Below are 22,319 nucleotides of genomic sequence, written 5' to 3'. Positions count from 1 at the left end.
CTAAACTACCTTAGAATTTGTGGGGGGGTTGCTCATGGGCACCACGGCAGGGCAGGAGGTGAACTGGGACCTCTCCAAGTACCAGTTCACACTCCATATTTAGGTCTGGTCGGGGACTTTAACCGGCGACCCCACGGCTCACAGTCCAAGCCCCATACTGACTGAGCCACTACCGGAGTAAATTCACAAGCTACTCTGCAGTATACAAAGTCAAGTAAACCTTTACAGGCTTTTAAAAACACAATAATGCATCAATAACTATAATCCAAAACGTGTCATATATATTATTCTGAAATGGGCAAATTTGTATTATGAGTACTTTTACTTTTAGTACTTTAATATTGATTTGTATAGCACCTTTCATACAATCATTGCAGTCCAAAGTGCTTCACAGTAGACAATTGACATCTCTTAAAATAGTCACAGAAAACTGATATCACACAGAATACAGTTACCAGCAAAAGTCATTCAAGATAAACATAAAAATACCATAATAGACATAGAACAAAAAATAAAGTATATAGCTGACAATACTTTTGTACTTTTACTTGAGTAACATTTTGAATGCAGGATTCTAACTTGTAATAGAGTATTCCTACACTTAAGTACAAGTTCTGAGTATTTTTCTCCTACCTCTGCCAATCTAAGTCAATGGAGAAAAGGTATTTTTGGGCCAAAATGACGTCACTGGGGTTGTAGTAGCACCGTTTGGCCACTGGGGCAATTTCCCCAAAACACGGCTTCAACGGCCGGCTTGGTTTGACAGCGTCGCGGTGCATTCTGGGATACATGGCGCTCATGTTTACAAGATGGTAGTGGAGGATTTTTCGCTCTGATTTACAAACAGAAAGTATTAACGCTTGATTTCCTGACGTATTGACTCTTAAATCCTCCTTTAGTCTCGGTTTCCATTGAACGGTGGACTCAGTTTTAAGAAGGAAACGCAGCAGGCTCTCTTTGCTCTCAATGTGTTTTAAATAGCAGAGGAGATTATTTTTGCACAGTCACTGACAGACACACGGACCAACAGACACACAGACAGGACTATACCTTTGATAAATACACAGGTAAGTGCATTCATCTGGTTTTAATGTGCTTTTGTGTAGTGTTCACTTCCTTAGCTTGTTTATGTATGTGATAATAAGCTAGCTAGAGGCTAATTAGAGCATTAAACACAGAGTTGAGTGACAGCTAGCTTCAGTCAGCTGTCAGATTTGTGCAAGATCACAGTTGGTGTTGAAATGTGGCTAAAAAAAACTATGGGAGCACATTTCTGTCATTGTGATGGAAGTAAACATCCTGTAGGTCCAAACAAAATACAAAATAAAGTGACCTAGTATGTCAACATATTCAGAATCTCAAAAATAATGATTTATATCTAAATAATGACAATATAATGACCTCATATTTCCAAATAATGACTTAGTTTCTCAAAATAATGACAACATAATGACCTAAAATCTCAAAATAATGGCTTAGTTTCTCAAAATAATGACTTAGTAACTCCAAATAATTACTTATATCTAAATAATGACAACATAATGACCTAAAATCTCCAAATAATGGCTTAGTTTCTCAAAATATTGAATTATTATCTCAAAATAGTGAGAAAATAATGACTTAGTAACTCCAAATAATGACTTCTATCTAAATAATGACCTCATATCTCCCAATAATGACTTAATATCTCACAATAATGAGAAAATAATGACTTGGTAACTCCAAATAATACATTATATCAAAAATAATGACAACATAATGACCTCATATCTCCAAATAATGGCTTAGTTTCTCAAAATAACGACTTAATATCTCACAATAATGAGAAAATAATGACTTATTAACTCCAAATAATGACTTAGTAACTCCAAATAATGACTTATATCTAAATAATGACCTAATATCTCAAAATAATGGCTTAGTTTATCAAAATAATGACTAAGGACCTAGTACATTCTGGCCTTTAATGTTGTTTTACTGTATATAGTTTACTGTTCACTTCCTTAGCTTGTTTATTTATGTGATAATAAGCTAGCTAGAGGCTAATCTGAGCATTAAACACAGAGTTGAGTCACAGCTAGCCTCAGTCAGATTTGTGCAACATCTCAGTTGGTGTTGAAATGTGGCTAAAATAAACAAAAACATGTGATTTAACAAAGCTTAAAATATTCAAGCTCAATGTAATTTAAGGAAAAATACCTTATAAGTAATGTTAATGACTTAATATGTCAAAATAGTGTTTGAGTTGGTGTTGCAGAAATAAATGTCTGTGTCCAAAAAATAAAGTTTGTCAAAATAATTGCTAAATTATTATTTCAACATAACGACATAAATGTCAAAATAATGACCCAGTTTCTCAAAATAATAAAAACAAATATCAGCAATGACTTCGTTATTCAAAATAAACATTTGTATTTTAAAAGAATGAGTTAATATCATAGACTGTATATATAAAGGTTAATATACATGTAACGGTCATGTACTGTGGACAATACCCACAGGAGCAAATTCAGGTGAAGTGTCGGCGGGTTTCGCCCCCTTGAACTGATGATCCATGCACAGCCCACTGCGCCACCCCGCCCATCTTCACACCTCAAAGTCATCGAGGCGCTTTACAAGTGCACATTCATATCATACATGTACTGTGGACAATACCCACAGGAGCAAATTTAGGTGAAGTGTCTTGCCAAGGACAGTGGCGGCTGAAGCGGGTTTCGAACTGGAGTTCCCCAACGCCCCCTTGATCTGATTATAAACGCACAGCCCACTGCGCCACTCTGCCCCATTATTGCGAGGATGTGTGCATTTATGATGTCTCACAATACGTTATTGTGTCTTCCACAGGACTGTCTATTGGGTCTGCAGGAGTGTCCCTGAATCCAGCCGAATGTGAGTCTCCTTATTTAGCTCAACTAGTGGAACAAATAAACCTGCAGTAATTGAAACATGTATGTACATTTCCTTCTCATTTCTGTGCTTGAATCCTCTGTTTGACTTCCTGTTTCCTGACCCCTTTACAGGAACAGAGCGACTGCAAAGCATCTAATCGAGCGCTACTTTCGGCAGTTAACCGAGGGCTGTGGAAATGACGACTGCACGAACGAGATTTGTGCATCGTGTCCCGACTTCAGATCGCTGGATAGCAACACGGCGGCCGCCAAAGCGCTGGATCTGTTCAAGGTTAACGCCAAACTCTGTAACCCCAACCCCGCCAAGAAAAAGCAAGACTCTGATCTGGTCAATAAGATGACGGACGTTGGAAACGCCAAAGAAAACTTCTCAGGTAACTCACAGCTGACTTTGTCACTATATCAGATACACGGTTATTGTGTCCAAAACAATTCACAATATCAAATGTATCCTGATATGTTTAGAACATTTTAAATAAATAAGAGTAAAACGGTCATTCAAATTATTTTTAGAATTTCTTTATTGTGTGTTTTTTCTCTTTTTTGACAAATGAATTACACTCAAGTAGTAGTTATACTAGAAGTAGCAGTAGCGGTAGTCAAATAATGTCCAAGTATCTCAAAATAATGACAAACGATCTCAAATAATGACTTAGTATTTCAAAATAATTAATCAGTATGTAAGACACAAGAAGAATCAGACACCCTCAAAATAGCAGTAGTTGTAATCAATAATTTTGGCCCGTTTTGAGATATTTTCCAAAATAATTCACATACAAAATTGATGAATAGCAATGAGGCAATCATTTAAAAAAATGTCTGCTCTAATTTTAAACAACTTCTGAACACAGTAGGGAAGCTAATTCATTTGGGGGAGTTTTATTATCAACTAAATCTAAGAATGTCAAAGCATTTAAATGAATAAAAAGAGCTTGATTTGTGGTTATAATCCAATCAATTAACAATTCGTAGAGCCCTCATCTGTAGCGTGAAAAATTGATCCGTCTATTTTTTTAATATGTTTTCCCTAGCACGCTTAAATGTCTTTCTTGCTGCATCAATTACACAATATTGTTGTTATGTTCAATATTAAAGGTGGGGTAGGTAATTCACTTCAGAACCACTTTTTGTTTTATTCCATGGAATGCTCTTAACATCCCGATAATGCTAATAATGCTAATGCCTGGCAGCAAATACAATGGCGGCTTCAAAAAGAGGATAGTCCCACCTCTCTAGCAAAAAACGGAGGTAAAAGTTCTCTGAACTAAGTTCTCTTTTTGGTGTGAACGCAAAATTCCAGGCACTAACGGAACTAAACGGGAAAAGTACGGGTTAAAGTACTCCGGTGTGAAAGCACCTCTTATGTTAAAGGTGGGGTAGGTAATTCACTTCAGAAACACTTGTTATATTCCATGGAATGCTCTTAACATCCCAATAGCAATGAATACATGAAATGCTTTGACAATAAATACATTAAAAAAAGTCATCAGTGGAAGCCGTGGCGCTGTAAAAAGCACGACCAATCATCTGAGCCGGCTAAAGTAACTGGATGGCCTACCTGCCTGTCAGCCTTCCATCTGTGCACAAACTTATCTCGTGCCTCATTGGTCATGAGCGCGTTCGTGTGTGTTGGAGGAGGGGCTCTGTGAGGAAGTCTGAAGGAAGGGGCAGATTTTTTCCGGTTGTGTACTTTCAATTTGTAGCGCACTCGAGCTGCTTTCTCCATTCTTACCTTCCCTACCTTTAACTAGATATCAAAATGTGTCTTTTTAAATATTACATTGTATTGTGTATATGGGTTGATCTGTATCCAACACACGGAGTACACTGTACTTATATAATGCATTTTGACTGTTTTGTCCAGATGTAAATCACCTCACAGAGACCACAGTGTGTACGATCCTGAGTTTCTGCGAGGAGGAAGGGGATTACTCCACTCTGATCCACGTCCTCGGCAGGATTTTCTCCAACGCAGAAGCCTTGATAAAGAGTTTCAGGAGCGACGAACCCGACATTTCTAAAGCCCTGGACTCTGTTGAAGCTACAGATAATGACAACCCTGAGAAGAAGACGCCAATATCAGAGGAGGCGGGGGCTTCTTCTTCTGCAGCAGCTTTTCCAGATGAGGATGTTTCTGATCCGTCTTTGGAGGTTCTAGTGGACATCAGCGCCTTGAGGAGGGTCTACGACAAACTTTTGAGCCTCGACCGGGTAGATGCGGCTCTCGTGAACGCCCTCATTTACCTCACTCCCAATTTAGAGCTGGACCTGGAGTACCTCGATGTGTACGGCACAAACCCAGAGTACCTGAACATCTTCGTCGTCGTGCTGGAGAACACGAACCTGCACAGCCCCGAGTATCTGGAAGTGGCGTTGCCGCAGTTCTGCAAAGCCATGTGCAAACTCCCGGTAGCAGCGCTCGCCAGACTCGTGAAACTCTGGGCTTCTTACGGTTTGACGCACATCCGCCGCATGATGGAGACCTTCCAGCAGCTCATCACCTTCACCGTCGTCAGCAACGATTACGACGGGGAGAATCTGGTGAATGACGACGAGTCGGTGGTGGCCGGGACGCAGTGTTTGAAGTTGGCTTATTACGCGAGCATCCTGGCGGGAGATGTGGACGTGGAGCACAACGAGGAGGACATTGAAGACCCAGAGTCCGATGAACTCACCCTGCATGAGTTGCTAGGCGAGGAGCGGCTCTATAAGAAGGGTCCGCGGGTCGACCCTCTGCAGAAAGAGCTCGGGGTCCGATCCGTAGACTGCATCAAACCCCTCATCCCCCACGAGGAGTTCGTCAACGAGTCCCTGAACGACGTGGTGGAGATGGACAAAGATTTCACTTTCTTTAAGGTCAACGCCGAAACAAAGTTCTCCTTCCAGAGCTGCCCCTTCATCCTGAACGTCATCACCAAGAACCAGGGGCTGTACTACGACAACAGGATCCGGATGTACAGCGAGCGGCGCCTCACGGCTCTCTACAGCATGGTGCAGGGCCAGCAGCCCAACCCCTACCTGAAGCTCAAAGTGAGACGAGATCACATCATCGACGACGCCCTCGTCAGAGTGAGTCCAAACGCAGTGTGTTACTTATTTAATCCTGATCACATTAGGGACATTTTGAGTTTACAATATTAGAAATCGCTTTGATATGGAAGCCGATTTCCAAGAATGAATGGTGTAAATTGTACGAAGAATGTTTAATGGACTGCATTCAAACAATGCTTTTCCAGTGCGACACCTCAACGCAATTTACCTATAAAAGTCAGTATTTACCCATTCGCACACATTCATACAGAGACTGCCATACAAGGTGCCACACACACACACACACACACACACACACACACACACACACACACACACACACACACACACACACACACACTGTTGGCCTTGCATTTGGGAGTAATTTGGGGTTAAGTATCTTAACCAAGGTCACATCGACATTTACTGCCAACCATGTCTTGATCTGGAAAGACTGTAGTTGTCTTCAGCTTGAAATATATGTTTGAAATGTATTTAAAATATATGTCAAGCTGAAGACAACTACAGTCTTTCCAGAGCAAGACATGGTGGGTAGTAAATGTCGATGAGGTTAAGAAACTTAACCCCAAATTACTCCCAAACGCATTCTTTTTTTAAATCAGGTTTTTTTGTAACCGGCTTTGTGCCAAAACAGCTGCCTTAGACTTTCGGATCAGGCTTATAATTACGCCGTTAAAAGTTAAAGCCCTATTACGGTTGCCTGTGGGGAGAAACTGAGAGCTGGTTTTTTTTCTATCACTGAATTAAACTCTTGTGTTTCAGCTGGAGATGATCTCCATGGAGAACCCGTCCGACCTGAAGAAGCAGCTGTTTGTGGAGTTCGAGGGAGAGCAGGGTGTGGACGAGGGCGGCGTCTCCAAGGAGTTCTTTCAGCTGGTGCTGGAGGAGATCTTCAATCCAGACATAGGTCAGACATTTAATCAGTTTTTAAACATTTTCTTCCCATGTCTACCCGTTTTAAAAAAATAGTTTTCTTGAGAAAAGTCTACATGAGATTAGGGCTGCACGATTTAGGGAAATAATCGAATTGCGATTTTCCTGACAGATATTGCGATTCGGTTTGCGATATTTGTTTTTAAGCAACCCAACGGAAGTTTATTGTAAAATGCGGCCATATCTCCGGCTAGGAAGGTCGTATCAACGTGCTCCCGTCTCTAGCACCCCCGCAGCCCGAGCTACGAGTGAAAGAACTAAACTTACATGAAACTTCCGTTGGGTTGCTTTAAAGTCGAGCTTCAGTTTAAGATTCACCCTGTAATAGAAACATGTGATGGAGCATTACTAACCTGACTCAGAAACCATCTAGGAAAGCTCCATAGGAAGCCATTTGGAAAAGGTGATTGGATCAATCTGTCTATCACCTTCTATCATGGGCCACTTCTGATTGGTTAACAATGGCTGGTACATGTGGAGCACAGCACTTCTGATTGGTGTGGATGACTGACACACAAGAAGATAATAATTGCATCATTTAAAATCACGATTTTGATTTAAAATCGATTAATCTTTCAGCCCTACGTGAGATTCATTACGTCTTCCTGAAATACAGAATTGTTTTTACCTATTATTTTATAATCTTTAATCCATTTGAAAACATTTTACAATAAGTGGGTTCAAAGTCTAAGTATCATCTTCAAACCAATTCAATTGACATCTGTAGAGTTAACCTTCCTGTTGTTCCGGTACAATCTGAAATGTTTTTATGTTGGGGATAACGGTTTGTTTTATGTTGGTTTCAGAAAAATAACATGTTTGCTTGTATACTACGTTTTTCCACGAGAAAATAATCATGATCTCCTTCATTCGATTTTGGATTTTATTGAAATTTAGAGCGTTTGTGGTCATTTCTTTTACTCAGAAATGAGGTTTGATTTTGTGTACATGAGGTCTACTGACCATACATTTCAAAAAGAAGAGTAACACTTGTGGTAATAAGTAGGAATAGAGTTGCCTTAATTGGTGTGACACAGATTTGGGTGACCATTTATACCCACTTTATAAATAGTCAAACTGGAAGGAGAAAAGTCAGGAAGTGTTAGGGATTCATTTTGTCTTTACTCCTAGACATTTAACCTTATTTTGTGTGTTGACATGTACGACCATCCCTGCTTCTAATCTCCCGTAAGGAGTGTGTTGATTAGTGCTGGGGGGAAACGATTATTTTGAAAACGATTAATCGGGCGATTATTTGATCGATTAGTCGACTAATCTAACGATTATTTTTCTGTTGTTCAATTAAAAAAAAACGTATTGTAAAAAATGTTTTGTTCACGATACTGTGTCTCAGGGGATCTTAATATTTAAGAACCTATTAATGTGTTATACCAGATTAACGGAAATAATCTCAGCTAACTGACGATACAAACCATGTTTACCAAAACAAAACACAAGTCTCATAAGAAGCATCTAAATGACCCCTGAGCGAAAAATGCTAACGGACATTGGCACAGAACTCAAGATAAAAGTACCCTTATTTCTTATCGTAGCTGCACATACAAGATATCCGATTAAAGCTGAGACTCCACAGATTATGTAGGTATATAGTATCATCACTGAGTGATCCGGACTCGCGACAAGGGAAGCAATTACAGTCCTCACAACACGTACCTTCACAGAGCTTCTAGGGAGATCGTCTCACCACCGTAGCTGTCAATCTGATCAAAATACGTGTTCAATGGCAATAAACTGAGAAAAAACGCGGCTGAATCGGTTAATCCATAGGTTTTTAACGTCTATGTATAAAAAAATGATTGAATTTATAATCCATAATTCCATTTTATGTAAAAATCGGAGAGCAAATGCTAGCTGCTAATGGTAGCCACCACAGCTAGCTGCTGCTTCCGGTCAAGCAGCAGTCTCAGTGAGATATAAATATATAAATATCTTTGCGTTTTGGACTAACTTTAAAATATTCCCATGCTTTTGAAGACCTAGGGCGAGATGTTTTCGTTTGGGGGCTTCGTGCGCAATCCTGTGAGGAGGAGGTGGTAGCCGTTTCAGTCTCCATTGTGTTTGAAGTGCGATTGCGAACTGCTTGTTGCTTTGGGGGACCCACGTGTGTGTAGCGACGCGTCGACGCGGAAATATGTCGTCGACGATATTTTGAAGTCGACGCGTCGCTACAGCACTAGTGTTGATGCAGTCGTATGTTGATACTAGGTTTTACAGCTTGACCTACAGGGCATGGGGAGGTTTGCGAGTGTGAGAACGCTAGCTTCTAAGCTCCAGAGATGGGAGAGACATCTCCTGTGTCTGCAGATGTGTTTACGCCATGATTTACGCCCATCCCCAATATGTGGATTTGACTCTCTGTAAACTAGTTAAAAGGTCTACCAAGATGCGAGGCTGATCAGATTTGACATGGCAACCCACCCGTGCAGTCAGAACCTTTGACTGTGTGACTTGTGATGTGAATTTCTCCGTCCGATGCTTGTATTAATTATCAGTGTTTGACATCAGAACTCCTGCTCGTCCTGTGTCTCCTTCATGAGTCAGTGACTCCCACTGCATTGCTACACAGAAGTTTGCTCCACAGGAAGCAGCGTTTCCGCCAGGGGGCGTCTTGCCGTCATTTGACGCCCTTATTCAGATCGGAACGCCCTGAACTCGAGCCGAGGGCGTCCAAAAACAATGATGCCGGCGAGCCTTGACGGGGGGCTGCTAGTGGAGCACGCGCGTCAACTGCGAGCGCCGGAGCCTCGCAGCAGCTAAACTGAGGCCCCGTGGTAAACTGTGGTAACATGAAGTGCCGTTTAGGAGCCGAAAGAGCCGGCTCTTCTTAGTGAGCCGAGCCAAATGATCCGGCTCACTAAGAAGAGTCGGAATTCCCATCACTAATACGTAAAGAGATAGTGGGCGTTTCTCAATGTCGAGTGAAGCTGCTCCAGAGCCACTATTTCAAGCATACTACGTCATCGAGTGCCGCCGAAGGACTGTTCCAATGTCCAGCATACTTGGAATTCTACCGAGCCCGGCGTGCTCCGTTTGGAGACATTTCGAGGCTGCACATGTGTAGACTCCGCGGTCTTAAAATCCCCACAATGCTTTGCGCACTGACCAATTTCCCCAAATCTGTGGTGGAAAATGTAAGGCGGGGCCTCTCATATGACCCACGCCTGTTCCACTCTTCATTTTCCGAATGCCAGGAAGTATTCTTGCCTCGCTTCTGAAGCAAGTGACTCGGAAGACATGCTACCAAGCAAGCGTACTCGACATTGAGAAACACCCAGAATCTATAAGGGACGGCTCAATTCAAAATGTAAGTCACGTGACACACCGTGACGTCACTCGCTCTCGGGGTGGACGCCCTCTCAGCCCTGGTCTGGCGGAAACACTGATAGGAAGACAACACAAGGGTTAAAAACAGGTTTCTTTACATATTGTCTTTTGTCTTAACATGCGTTTCTCTCCCTTTGACTCTTTGAACAGGGATGTTCAGCTACGACGACGACACCAAGCTGTTTTGGTTCAACTCGTCCTCTCTGGAGAACGAGGCTCAGTACACGCTCGTTGGACTCGTTTTGGGACTCGCCATTTACAACAACTGCATCCTGGACGTGCACTTCCCCATGGTCGTCTACAGGAAGCTGATGGGCAAGAAGGGGATCTACCTGGACCTCTCAGACTCACATCCAGTACAGTAACTTCCTCCAGAGTCAATATAGTGGAAGATCAGTTACCAGTATATTTTAGAGACAGCTTTAATCGCGCCACGGTGTTAGAACAGCAAATGGACAGTGCAGGTGAAGGGCAAAAATCGAATAAGTATGCGAACTGTTGTGAGGTGCAGGTGAAAAAAACGATACGTGGAGAGAGGGTTTTCTTTCAAAAATAGGTGTTTAATTTCTTAGCCTTCCATATTCTTTTACAGGAACACAAAACGTCATGCCTGGTGCTGCGTTCACCAGCAAGGAACAAACACGCCTCCCCTCTCTTCCCAACCACATTTATAGGAGACTGCCCGCCTTCCCAATCCAACCTGGCCAATCAGGTCATGGTTCTGAAAGCGGAGTGAAGGGTTAAATACAAAATTAAACACCGTTTCAAATTCATAATTGCATCAACATAAATATGGTACCTTCAAAAACAACAAGGTCTGCTTAAAACTGATAATTTTTTACCTAATTGACACTCATACAATCATACAGTTCCTGACCAATCACATCCAAGACTATTTAACTGAAATAAAGACAACTCTGAAGAAACATGTACTGCCTTTCTTAACAAACAAATAGTTGTTGTGAGGGAGTGTGTGCGCTTCCTCACACACACATGAAATGAAAGAGGGAAGCACCCATGTAGTAAAATCATTTAATTACATTGTAAAAGTAAGTGAACGCAGTGATTCATATCAATAATGAATGAAGCAGAAACGGGTAGAATCAAGTAAACGATGTTGCTGTAGGATGAACTCTTTCCCGTAAACAAAGTGTAGCTCTTAAGGAAGACATTTAAAATGTTTGGAAATAAGCTTAGTCGAGTGTTATATGAAAACATGGATATCTCCCTCATGTCTGAGAATGTGGAAACTTATTATTTGCCAATCTTTATCAATTTGTTGTTTTTAAAGGAACACAAATTGCACTTTAAATAAGGTTCGAAAATTCTAAATGTGCCGTATTGTAACGTGACTTCTTGTACAAACCATTGTAGTATAGATACAGACAATAAAGTAGAACTCTCATGTTTAGCTGAAAAATCTGCTTTATTTTAATCGAAAGGCCAAATTAATCTGGGCTGTTTCTTTATTGAAAATCAAGGATCCCTAACAATGCAAAAATAAATGTTTGTATATTGTCTGAATTGGATAAATGTTCCAACAAATTAGTATAACATTCTTAAATAATTCTTAAATGTGTTGTCTTTACCAGTGGTGTAGTGGGGATTTTTTTACTGGGCGGGGGGGTGGGGGAGGAGAGAGACTCTATGGACGCGTCAACGGGGGGGGCCGTCAGCGAACTGAGCCGGCCTTTCTGCACGACTGGCACTCAGATGCGGGACATAGTCTCAATTTGTGGGACGCGGGACGAATGATAAACATGCTGTGTGGCAGTGTGTGTGCACAAAGAGGGACACCTAGTCAGCCCTCACACACACACACAAACACACACACACACACACACACACACACACACGCTTCAAATCAAGTTGCATAAATACTTACGTTTTTATTATAATTACTGTGAAATGTATTATGTTTTCGTCATTATTACAACAAATACACACTTGCAACTGATAACACTGGCAATGATTTTATATTTATTACACCACATGTGTCAAACTCAAGGCCCGGGGGCCAAATCAGGCCCTTGGTGGATTTAATTTCGGCCCGCAGGATAATTTGTAATTTCTATTAGATCTGGCCCGCCGGTATATTGCATGCACACCTTCACTCCATCCTGAGGGTCTCCTCAGCTCAGAGCCTGAGCCCAAACATTGATGAGCTTGCTCCCAAGATGAGATGCCAAGTATCTGAACTAGCATCACAGAGCAGCACACTGAGTTCAATGGATGTTTCCTTCTGCACTTTCTCTCACCACAACAGGGCATGTTTGGTTTTCTCTTTGAGGGGAATAGTTTTGTTGAAGCTGTTGTTGGCCTGTGGGAAAATGTAATCATAAGAAATGACTCTGGAAAAGCTGCAGATAGAGCCATAAGAAATGAAAGCAACTGATTATTTAATGTTGTTTTTATAGGCAATCATTTAAGCTTTGTTAGTTCCAGGTTTAATATGTGCAATAAGTTCATTTCAATAAGTTCTGCAATACACATTGAAACAGTCCGGCCCTCCACTAGTACCCATTTTTTAATGTTGGCCCACTGTGTATTTGAGTTTGACACCCCTGCTTTAGACTATTCAAAAAAAATCATGCTTCAAATAAGTGGGGGGACGGCGATCCCCCGCGTCCAACGACCACTACACCACTGATTTTACTATTCTATCTTTTTGCACATTAAACAAATAACATATAAAATGTTAATCAGCAAGCTTTAGAGATTCTGGTTGGCAGATTTTCTTACTTCCTGACCGCTATGCTGGCAGTTGCCTCTTGTTTCCAGTCTTAATGCTAAGCTAACTCATTCAGATGTTCTCATGACGCATGTGAGCATATTTTCCCAAACTCTCAAACGCCTTCCTCTAACAGCAGATGTTTCTCTTCCTGCAGGCGCTCTTCCAGAGTCTGAAGGAGCTGCAGGAGTACGGCGGTGACGTCGAGAAAGACATGATGCTCACCTTCCAGATATCACACATGGACCTGTTCGGAAGCCCCATTTTATACGACTTAAAGGAGGACGGAGAGGAGATCCCTGTCACTAAAGAAAACAGACAGGTGGAGTGTTTTGTGATGAATATTCAGAAAAATGTTCCTCTTTAATCTCAGATAATGTACACTTTTTATTCCTCACTATAGAGTGGTGTAGTGACGAGTCCTAATACCCGGAAGTGAGTTAGCATTTAACCACTTCCTGTTCCCTCGTCTCAGAGCCAACGGGTTTTTTGAACTAGTTTTTGGAAAATATCTGGAAATAAGGTCTGTGGTAGATCGTATACCTCCTGGGTTTTAGGCGGAAGTGACGTAACCTGCCACCCAGGACAAGAGACGAGCATGAATACATCATTTGTCCACAAAAATATCATAAATATAATATTTTGAGAATTCATAACTTTGGAGGACAGCAGGCTATTACTAATATTTTTAAAAAAAACGACATCTCACAAGAAGAAAAGCACAGATGGGATTTAACACTCAGAAAGCCACTGAGTGCGTTTGATTTCGGATTACAGCGACACACACAGTACGAGGCTATTTAAAAAAAAAAAAAGGGGGAGATTTTTTTAGGAGTGTGCTCCCTCTCACTCCTGTTCGCTGGACTCCAGAGTCGCGAAGAGCCCATGCTAAATTAAATGTATCTACTTTTACTACCAGTTGCTGCAAAAGTTGCCGATTTCTCATCCACGATTACGTCACTTCCGCCGCCTAAAACCCAGGAGGTATACGATCTAGCACTAACCGTCTCAGAGTCAACGGGATTTTTGAACTCGTTTTTGGAAAATATCTGGAACTAAGGTCTGTGGTTGAGACACATTGAAGAGACGGTTCACGTTTTCTTCTACGACATTAAATCCATCAGCACTGGTGATTTCTGAAGAGTTGACGTGTCTGAGAAACGATGGTTGTTACCAAGTGGCTGAATAGGACTACAGAAGTTGTCGAGGCCGTTGTACGTCATTACGCCGAACACGTAAACACTCCTCTAAGTTAGTTTCTGTTCTGCTTGAAAGCAAGTCCCTGCCTCCTGCAGACTGTTAGAACAAACGCTTCAACTCCTACCATTTAGAGTCTGTATGTTTGAGTATGGATCTGAAGTTGACGTTGAAGTCGTGCTGCTGGACTCGGCTATAGTTCCTTTATAGCATAACGTTAGCATTTTGCTTCTGGCGATTGGATTTATGATTCGAAAATGATAAAAGTAGACATGTGGAGATTATCCGGCTGAACAAAACGTGCATTCATCAAACAGGTTCGTTTTCCACAGACCTTATTTCGAGCTATTTTCCAAAACCCTATGGAGAAATCCTGTCGAGGGAACCCTTGCGCAGCTTACTTCCGGGTCGGCCTACAAAAATACGTCGTCCCTGCACCACTCTATTGTAGGATTGAATACAACCAGAGAATAATATAGATATAGAAACCTTTTCACAATAATCTCTGAATTCCCTACCTCCCCCGACTTCATATTATAATTTTTTATCTGAACTACAACGACCCTGAGATGCTGTCATCTCACTGTTCATACAATTCATGTTTCTGCTCGTTTACATCTGTGATTCACAGGAGTTTGTGGAGATGTATTCTGATTACATACTGAACAAAAGTGTGGAGAGACAATTCAGAGCCTTTAAAAAAGGTTTCCAGATCGTCACGAACGAGTCTCCGCTGAAATATCTGTTTCGACCCGAGGAAGTGGAGCTGCTCATCTGTGGCAGCAGGGTGAGGAAACACACCTTCACGCAGACATTTGTTGTCACTTGTATTGTTGCCTTGTATGATTTACTGAGCCGTCTTTGTGGTTTGAACAGAAACTGGACTTTGAAGCTCTTGAAAAAACGACAGAATATGATGGAGGCTACAGCAAGGACAGTCAGATCATCAAGTGAGTCGTGTTTACCTTTTGGCGACATATAATATACATACAATTTAATAAGGGTTTTATTATATCATTACTTATTATTTCTGGATCTATTATGGGTTGGATCAGTTGGGTTTCATGGGTATGGGCAGAGGTGGGAAGTAGTGGAGTACAAATACTTCGTTACTGTACTTAAGTACATTGTTCTGGTATCAGTACTTTACTCCACTACTTGTTTTTCTTACGACTTTTTACTTTGACTTCTTACATGTTGAACACAAACACCTGTACTTTCTACTTCTTACATGTTGAACACAAATACCTGTACTTTCTACTTCTTACATGTTGAACTCAAATACCTGTACTTTCTACTTCTTACATGTTGAACACAAATACCTGCACTTTCTACTTCTTACATGTTGAACTCAAATACCTGTACTTTCTACTTCTTACATGTTGAACCCAAATACCTGTACTTTCTACTTCTTACATGTTGAACCCAAATACCTGTACTTTCTACTTCTTACATTTTGAACCCAAATACCTGTACTTTCTACTTCTTACATGTTGAACTCAAATACCTGTACTTTCTACTTCTTACATGTTGAACACAAATACCTGTACTTTCTACTTCTCTCATGTTGAACACAAATACCTGTACTTTCTACTTCTCACATGTTGAACTCAAATACCTGTACTTTATACTTCTTACATGTTGAACACAAATACCTGTACTTTCTACTTCTCTCATTTCCCAAACAGCTGGTTCCTTTAGTCTGAATGTGTGTTTGATGCGTGATCATTATTCTTTAGAGTCATTGCGTGCCTATTGATTTGAACACGATCCGTGTATCCATCATTTCCTGGTCTTCTCTAAAGAAGAGGGACCAATGGAAACGTTGTCATGTTGCCGTTGTTCAGCATGGAAACATTCATTAGCTAACAATGACATTATTGTTCTATTAATATAAAGGGAGGTCAGGTACTCTTTAAAACAGCTGCTAGTTATGGGTACTTTTTACTGAAGTACATTTCAAAGTTCTTTACTTTCACTTGATTTAAAAAGTTTAGTCAGTACTTCTACTTTCACCAGAGTACTTTTAAACACGAGCATCTGTACTTCTACTTGAGTTAAGGATGTGTGTATTTTTGCCATCTCTGGGTATGGGCGGTACCCATAGGTAATATAATCACCTGTTCACCTGTGAGAGGTGTGTGAGAGGTGTTTGAGAGGTGTGTGAGAGGTGTGTGTGTGTGGAAGAGAAGGTGAGAGGGTCGCTGTATTTTTTGTTGAGCGCAACCTTTTCACAGCTGGATTATTCAGACTGTATATGTGTGTGCAAGTTAAAATGTGTTGAATATCTTTCTTAAAGTAAGCTTGTTGTTCAATGTAATTTGGATAATAGACTTCCTTTTTGATAGCGCGTCTGACAAAGGCAACCAGGCCCGACCTCAGCCTCTCGGCAACAGATGTTTGTTCCCGCTGTCGCTACATATAGAAAAACATGTTTTTACTCGCATAAATAAACATTTGTATTACGTCTGTCCTCTGTTTCCTGCTCAGAGATTTCTGGGAGACGATCCACTCGTTCGGAGAGGAGCAGAAGAGATTGTTTCTCCAGTTCACCACCGGAACAGACAGAGCGCCGGTCGGAGGGCTCGGGAAATTAAAAATGATCATCGCCAAGAACGGCTCCGACACAGACAGGTGCGGAAACCTTTCTAATGTTTCACAGATACTGACCTCCTAAACTGATGCAATTGTGACAATGAGTCTGATCAATTCAGTTGTTTATGTTTACCTTCAGTTACACATCAGCATACTTTGTTACGCAAAGTTGATATTTGACTTCCTGATGCCATTTCATTGAGCTGATGCTTTTATCCAAAGAGACTTACAATAAGTGCAATAAACCATAAAGATATCAACTCAGACTAAGAAGAAAAGTGCTGATATATTCAAATAACCCAATCCATGGTAAGTGCTGGTTCATTAGCTTTGAATGGGCTAAACCCTTTAAGTGGTAATTTAATGTATTCCTTTTTTGGGTTAATGTTCAATGTACAAGCAAAACAGGTGGGTTTTCAGTTTCTGGTAATGCCTTTAAAGCCTCATTTGTTTCTGCAGCTAAAAGGTTAATACTTAGATATAATCCTCCTGGATGATTACACATGAATGCAGAACAAATGCCATACCAATATCCAGATTGGCTCCAAAATCGATTGGGTTTTTCCTCGGCTCATGCTGTACGTCTCATGAAAATAGGACCTTTTAGTTTCGACAAAATCCTGCTGATAGACAGACACAAATCGAGTCGAGCCAAAGATACATTTATACCAATTTAGTAGTAACTGACAGTTAGTTATTATTACCCCTCTAGTGAATTTAACAACAGTGTGTTAACAAGCGCCTGAATAAGGTCATCACGCCTAACATTAGCCGCCTTTAGCTTAGCGGTGGTGACGTGAAGTCATGTGACCGTGCTGTAGTTCCTTTATAGCCCAACATTAGCCACCTTTAGCTTAGCGGTGGTGGCGTGAAGTCATGTGACCGTGCTGTAGTTCCTTCATAGCCCAACATTAGCCACCTTTAGCTTAGCGGTGGTGACGTGAAGTCATGTGACCGTGCTGTAGTTCCTTTATAGCCCAACATTAGCCACCTTTAGCTTAGCGGTGGTGACGTGAAGTCATGTGACCGTGCTGTAGTTCCTTTATAGCCCAACATTAGCCGCCTTTAGCTTAGCGGTGGTTACGTGAAGTCATGTGACCGAGCTGTAGTTCCTTTTTAGCCCAACATTAGCCACCTTTAGCTTAGCGGTGGTGACGTGAAGTCATGTGACCGTGCTGTAGTTCCTAGTCTATAGCCCAACATTAGCCGCCTTTAGCTTAGCGGTGGTGGCGTGAAGTCATGTGACCGTGCTGTAGTTCCTTTATAGCCCAACATTAGCCACCTTTAGCTTAGCGGTGGTGGCGTGAAGTCATGTGACCGTGCTGTAGTTCCTTCATAGCCCAACATTAGCCACCTTTAGCTTAGCGGTGTTGACGTGAAGTCATGTGACCGAGCTGTAGTTCCTTTATAGCCCAACATTAGCCTCCTTTAGCTTAGCGGTGGTGACGTGAAGTCATGTGACCGTGCTGTAGTTCCTTTATAGCCCAACATTAGCCGCCTTTAGCTTAGCGGTGGTGACGTGAAGTCATGTGACCGTGCTGTAGTTCCTAGTCTATAGCCCAACATTAGCCACCTTTAGCTTAGCGGTGGTGACGTGAAGTCATGTGACCGTGCTGTAGTTCCTTCATAGCCCAACATTAGGTTTTTCCTCTGCTGGAAATGCTGCACTTTTTTATGAAAATAGTTTTGCTCAAATCCTGCTGATAGACGGACAAATATCGAGTCGAGCCAAAGATACATTTATACCAATTTAGTAGTAACTGACAGTTAGTTATTATTACCCCTCTAGTGAATTTAAAAACAGTGTGTTAACAAGCGTCTGAATATGGTCATCACGCCCAACATTAGCCGCCTTTAGCTTAGCGGTGGTGACGTGAAGTCATGTGACCGTGCTGTAGTTCCTTTATAGCCCAACATTAGCCTCCTTTAGCTTAGCGGTGGTGATATGAAGTCATGTGACTGTGCTGTAGTTCCTTTATAGCCCAACATTAGCCGCCTTTAGCTTAGCGGTGGTTACGTGAAGTCATGTGACCGTGCTGTAGTTCCTTTATAGCCCAACATTAGCCACCTTTAGCTTAGCGGTGGTGACGTGAAGTCATGTGACCGAGCTGTAGTTCTTTTATAGCCCAACATTAGCCGCCTTTAGCTTAGCGGTGGTTACGTGAAGTCATGTGACCGTGCTGTAGTTCCTTTATAGCCCAACATTAGCCACCTTTAGCTTAGCGGTGGTTACGTGAAGTCATGTGACCGTGCTGTAGTTCCTTTATAGCCTAACATTAGGTTTTTCCTTGGCTCACGCTGAACTTTTTATGAAAATAGGACCTGTAGTTTTGCTAGAATCTTGCTGATAGACGGACAAAATCAAGTCGAGCCAAAGATACATTTGTATCAATTTAGTAGTAACTTACAGTTGGTTACTTCCTTGTTTTTTGTTCTTGTGTCAAATTATTGTATTACCAAAACATTGTGACGGCTCAAATCAACCAGTTAATAAGCTTGTAACATTTCCCTGTCGGCCTTCTTTTAATCGTCCTACTTTCTCTCTCTTCCCTCAGGCTGCCGACCTCTCACACCTGCTTCAACGCGCTGCTGCTCCCTGAATACTGCTCCAAGGAGAAGCTGAAGGAAAGACTCCTGAAGGCCATCACATACGCCAAAGGGTTTGGGATGCTGTGATCCACAAAGAGAGAGAGAGAGAGAGAGAGAGAGAGAGACTACATTTTAACAAAAACAAAAAGGGAGTATCACACTCAAGGGGCAAAGAGGGAAATGACATGAAACTAAATGCTGCAATAACCCCGTGCCTACAAGTCATCTCCACTGTGGGCCTTTTTCACTCTGAGAGTTAGTTTCATATTCAGTAGAAATGTCCCAAAGAGTTCGACACGGCACTTGAATAACAACGTTTTATTTTCTGTTTCTGGGCAAACGTGAACAATATATTTGATTTTGTGAAACTGTGAAAGTGCACTTATAACACAAGATTTTATTGAATGCAGTGCACGTGCAGTGTATTTATTGAACCACGTTGACTTTTATTGTGTTGTTCAGAGTTTCATGCGGTAGCAGTATTCAGTCCCAACGCTCTGGTGGACTGAGCATTATGGTGCTCCTTTGTAACGTTAATTAGCCAGGTTTCCATCCAAATGTATCGCACATTTTATCGAGTAAATTGATTAAAGAAGATAAAGAATAAATGCTTGTTTTCATCGAATACTGCTATGCGATTATTAGAGGTGTATTAATCAAGATGAGCATCAGTAGGGAAAGCATTACACTCGAGACTGGTACGACTACGAGACTACTTTTTCTCAAAGTCAATGGGTTTTCATTAAATGGCTGAAATAAGATCTGTGGCAAACACAAGTTTAAAAGATTGAAGCGTTCTGTTCGACGACATCAAATACCTAAATAAATTCCACACTCATGAACTTAAAGCTTTTATGTATGCTAACGTTAGCTTATTTTCCTTTGGCAATTGCATTATAGCTTCAAAGTTATGTTTGTCTTGTAAAACTTCTGGCATTTTTCGCAATTTATACGCAACTTTCTTTAGTTAGATGCATGAAATAACATCTGTGTTTAAGACGAGCTGAAGAGAGTGATGATGAAATGTCAAAGAGAAGTGCAGGAATGAGGCCTAAAAGAATCAGCATTTCAACGCTTTCGGTTCCCTCGTCTGGAAGTCAATGGTTTTATGAACGTGTTTTTGGTTAGATGCCTGAAATAAAGTCTGCGGTTAACTTAAGCCATATCCAATCAAACATGTCAGTGAATACCCCACTGGTGAATTAATAAAACGGTGTTGCTAACAAGCGTCATCACGCCCATCGTTAGCGGTTGTGACGTGAAGTCATGTGACCTAGCTGTAGTTCCTTTATAGCCTATCGATAGCTTTTTTCATTGAGCTGACGCTTTTATCCAGAGAGTCTTACAATAAGTGCAATAAACCGAAACTCAGAACAAGAAGGAAAGTGCTGAAATATTAGCTTCAAATAACCCAAACCATTTACTTCAATCATAATCATAAAGTGGATATGTGGAGATAATCCTGCTGAACCAATGTGTGTGATCCTAAATGTGTGTTTGCCACAGAGCTTATTTTTCTGGAGTAATCCATGGAGAAAAAAAACTGGCTTTGAGTTGAGGTAACCAGACCTACAAAGATAGTTCATCCCTCTAGGCCTCTATGGCGTGACACAATTTGAATATAAAAAACGGCCAATTCTGACAAAATGTAGAAAACTGAATAGAAATATTACATTGCTGATTTCTTTCAGGCATTATTATATCGAATCTGTGAAGCACTGACAAAAACATTTCCGTGTTTTCTGCTAAATTAGAGTTGATTTGCTTCATGTACGTCACTAAATCTACACTTTGTTGCATTTTCTTTCATCCATACCCGAACTCTCACACCTCAGCTAAGCTTTAAGACGGTTCTGCAACATCTCAAGATTAATTTCGGCATTTCTGCACCGAGCGCGAAAATCAAAAATGTGCATCAAACAGGTGGATGGAAACACATCTTCAGTGGCACAGACTGCCAACACCTCGCTGAGGAGCTTCTATTTCCTCTCAGAGCAAACGCAGCACTATCTAAAGCTTATTATGTTGCAGTATTATTTCTGTGTTGTGCCTCTTGTATTACATATAACATGAATTCTGCGTGTTGTGAAGCGTGACCACCAGTGTGTGTTTCAATAGCTTTCACATCCTGTTAAAAAATATGTTCCTCTTCCCTCGGTTTGTGTGCTATGAAGTGTTTCTGTTGCACAGTTGTACGTGCAGCTGCCAAATATGCAAAGCTTTATTTGGCCAAATATCTCAGGTACATAGAGAATGTGCAGATAATGTGAAACTCTTATGTAAAGCAAACTATTATGCAAAATAAATTTAAAGGTGAAAAATATATAATCTTTGTAATTGAAATAATTTCCACTAACAATTATGAATTCTCTCTTAAAAGGACAGTATAGACACAAACATTTAAATGTTTATTTACATATAACATCGCAATTTACAACTAATAATGTATATTATTTATAAACAGAACTGCATTTGGGTTTTTATGTACATTCACATTCAGTATGAAAGGGATGTGTTGTTGTGTAAATGACTTGTTTCATACTTTACAGATGGATCAATGTTTTCTGGGGTAAAATGTCAATATTGATCAAGAAACAACTCATTATTCTATAAAAAGCCTTTTTCTTTTCAACACGTCCTCAAACCTTATGAAGCCCAACAGAACTTTAATAACCGTCCGATTTAAAGTTGTGAAACAAAACTACTTGGTTGTCAAAGATCGTAGTTTTGGGATGGAGTTTACTATGTGACGTTTGATCGTGACTTTAATTGTAATTTTATGTCAGAAAAATGTCCATCCCAGTAACTAAAAGTCCAAGATGCTGTTTTCAAATGTTTGTGTTGTCCGTCCAAACTCGAAGATATTCGTTTCAATATGAAATTAAACGAAATCTCCATATTTGAGAGGCTGAAAACAGCATTCAATGACATTTCTGCATTAAAAATTAAATAAAACGTACTCAAAATAG

General features: G+C 40.8%; 1 protein-coding gene across 1 annotated transcript; it reads left to right on the top strand.

Annotated features, from left to right (window-relative positions):
• The first annotated feature begins 780 nt into the window (after nucleotides 1–780).
• On the top strand, nucleotides 781–22,316 carry LOC117540325 (ubiquitin-protein ligase E3A-like). The gene is made up of 11 exons (XM_034206943.1): nucleotides 781–1,067; nucleotides 2,845–2,889; nucleotides 3,021–3,283; nucleotides 4,774–5,978; nucleotides 6,723–6,867; nucleotides 10,389–10,594; nucleotides 13,127–13,291; nucleotides 14,798–14,953; nucleotides 15,043–15,116; nucleotides 16,657–16,800; nucleotides 19,317–22,316. Coding segments are annotated over exons 2-11 (2,481 nt in total). The 5' UTR covers nucleotides 781–1,067; nucleotides 2,845–2,887; the 3' UTR covers nucleotides 19,438–22,316.
• The last annotated feature ends 3 nt before the right edge of the window (nucleotides 22,317–22,319 follow it).

Source organism: Gymnodraco acuticeps, unplaced genomic scaffold (genome assembly GCF_902827175.1).
Source record: "Gymnodraco acuticeps unplaced genomic scaffold, fGymAcu1.1, whole genome shotgun sequence".
Lineage (NCBI taxonomy): Eukaryota > Metazoa > Chordata > Actinopteri > Perciformes > Bathydraconidae > Gymnodraco > Gymnodraco acuticeps.
The sequence above is the reverse complement of the archived record's forward strand: the minus strand, read 5'-3'. Positions and strand labels throughout refer to the sequence as shown.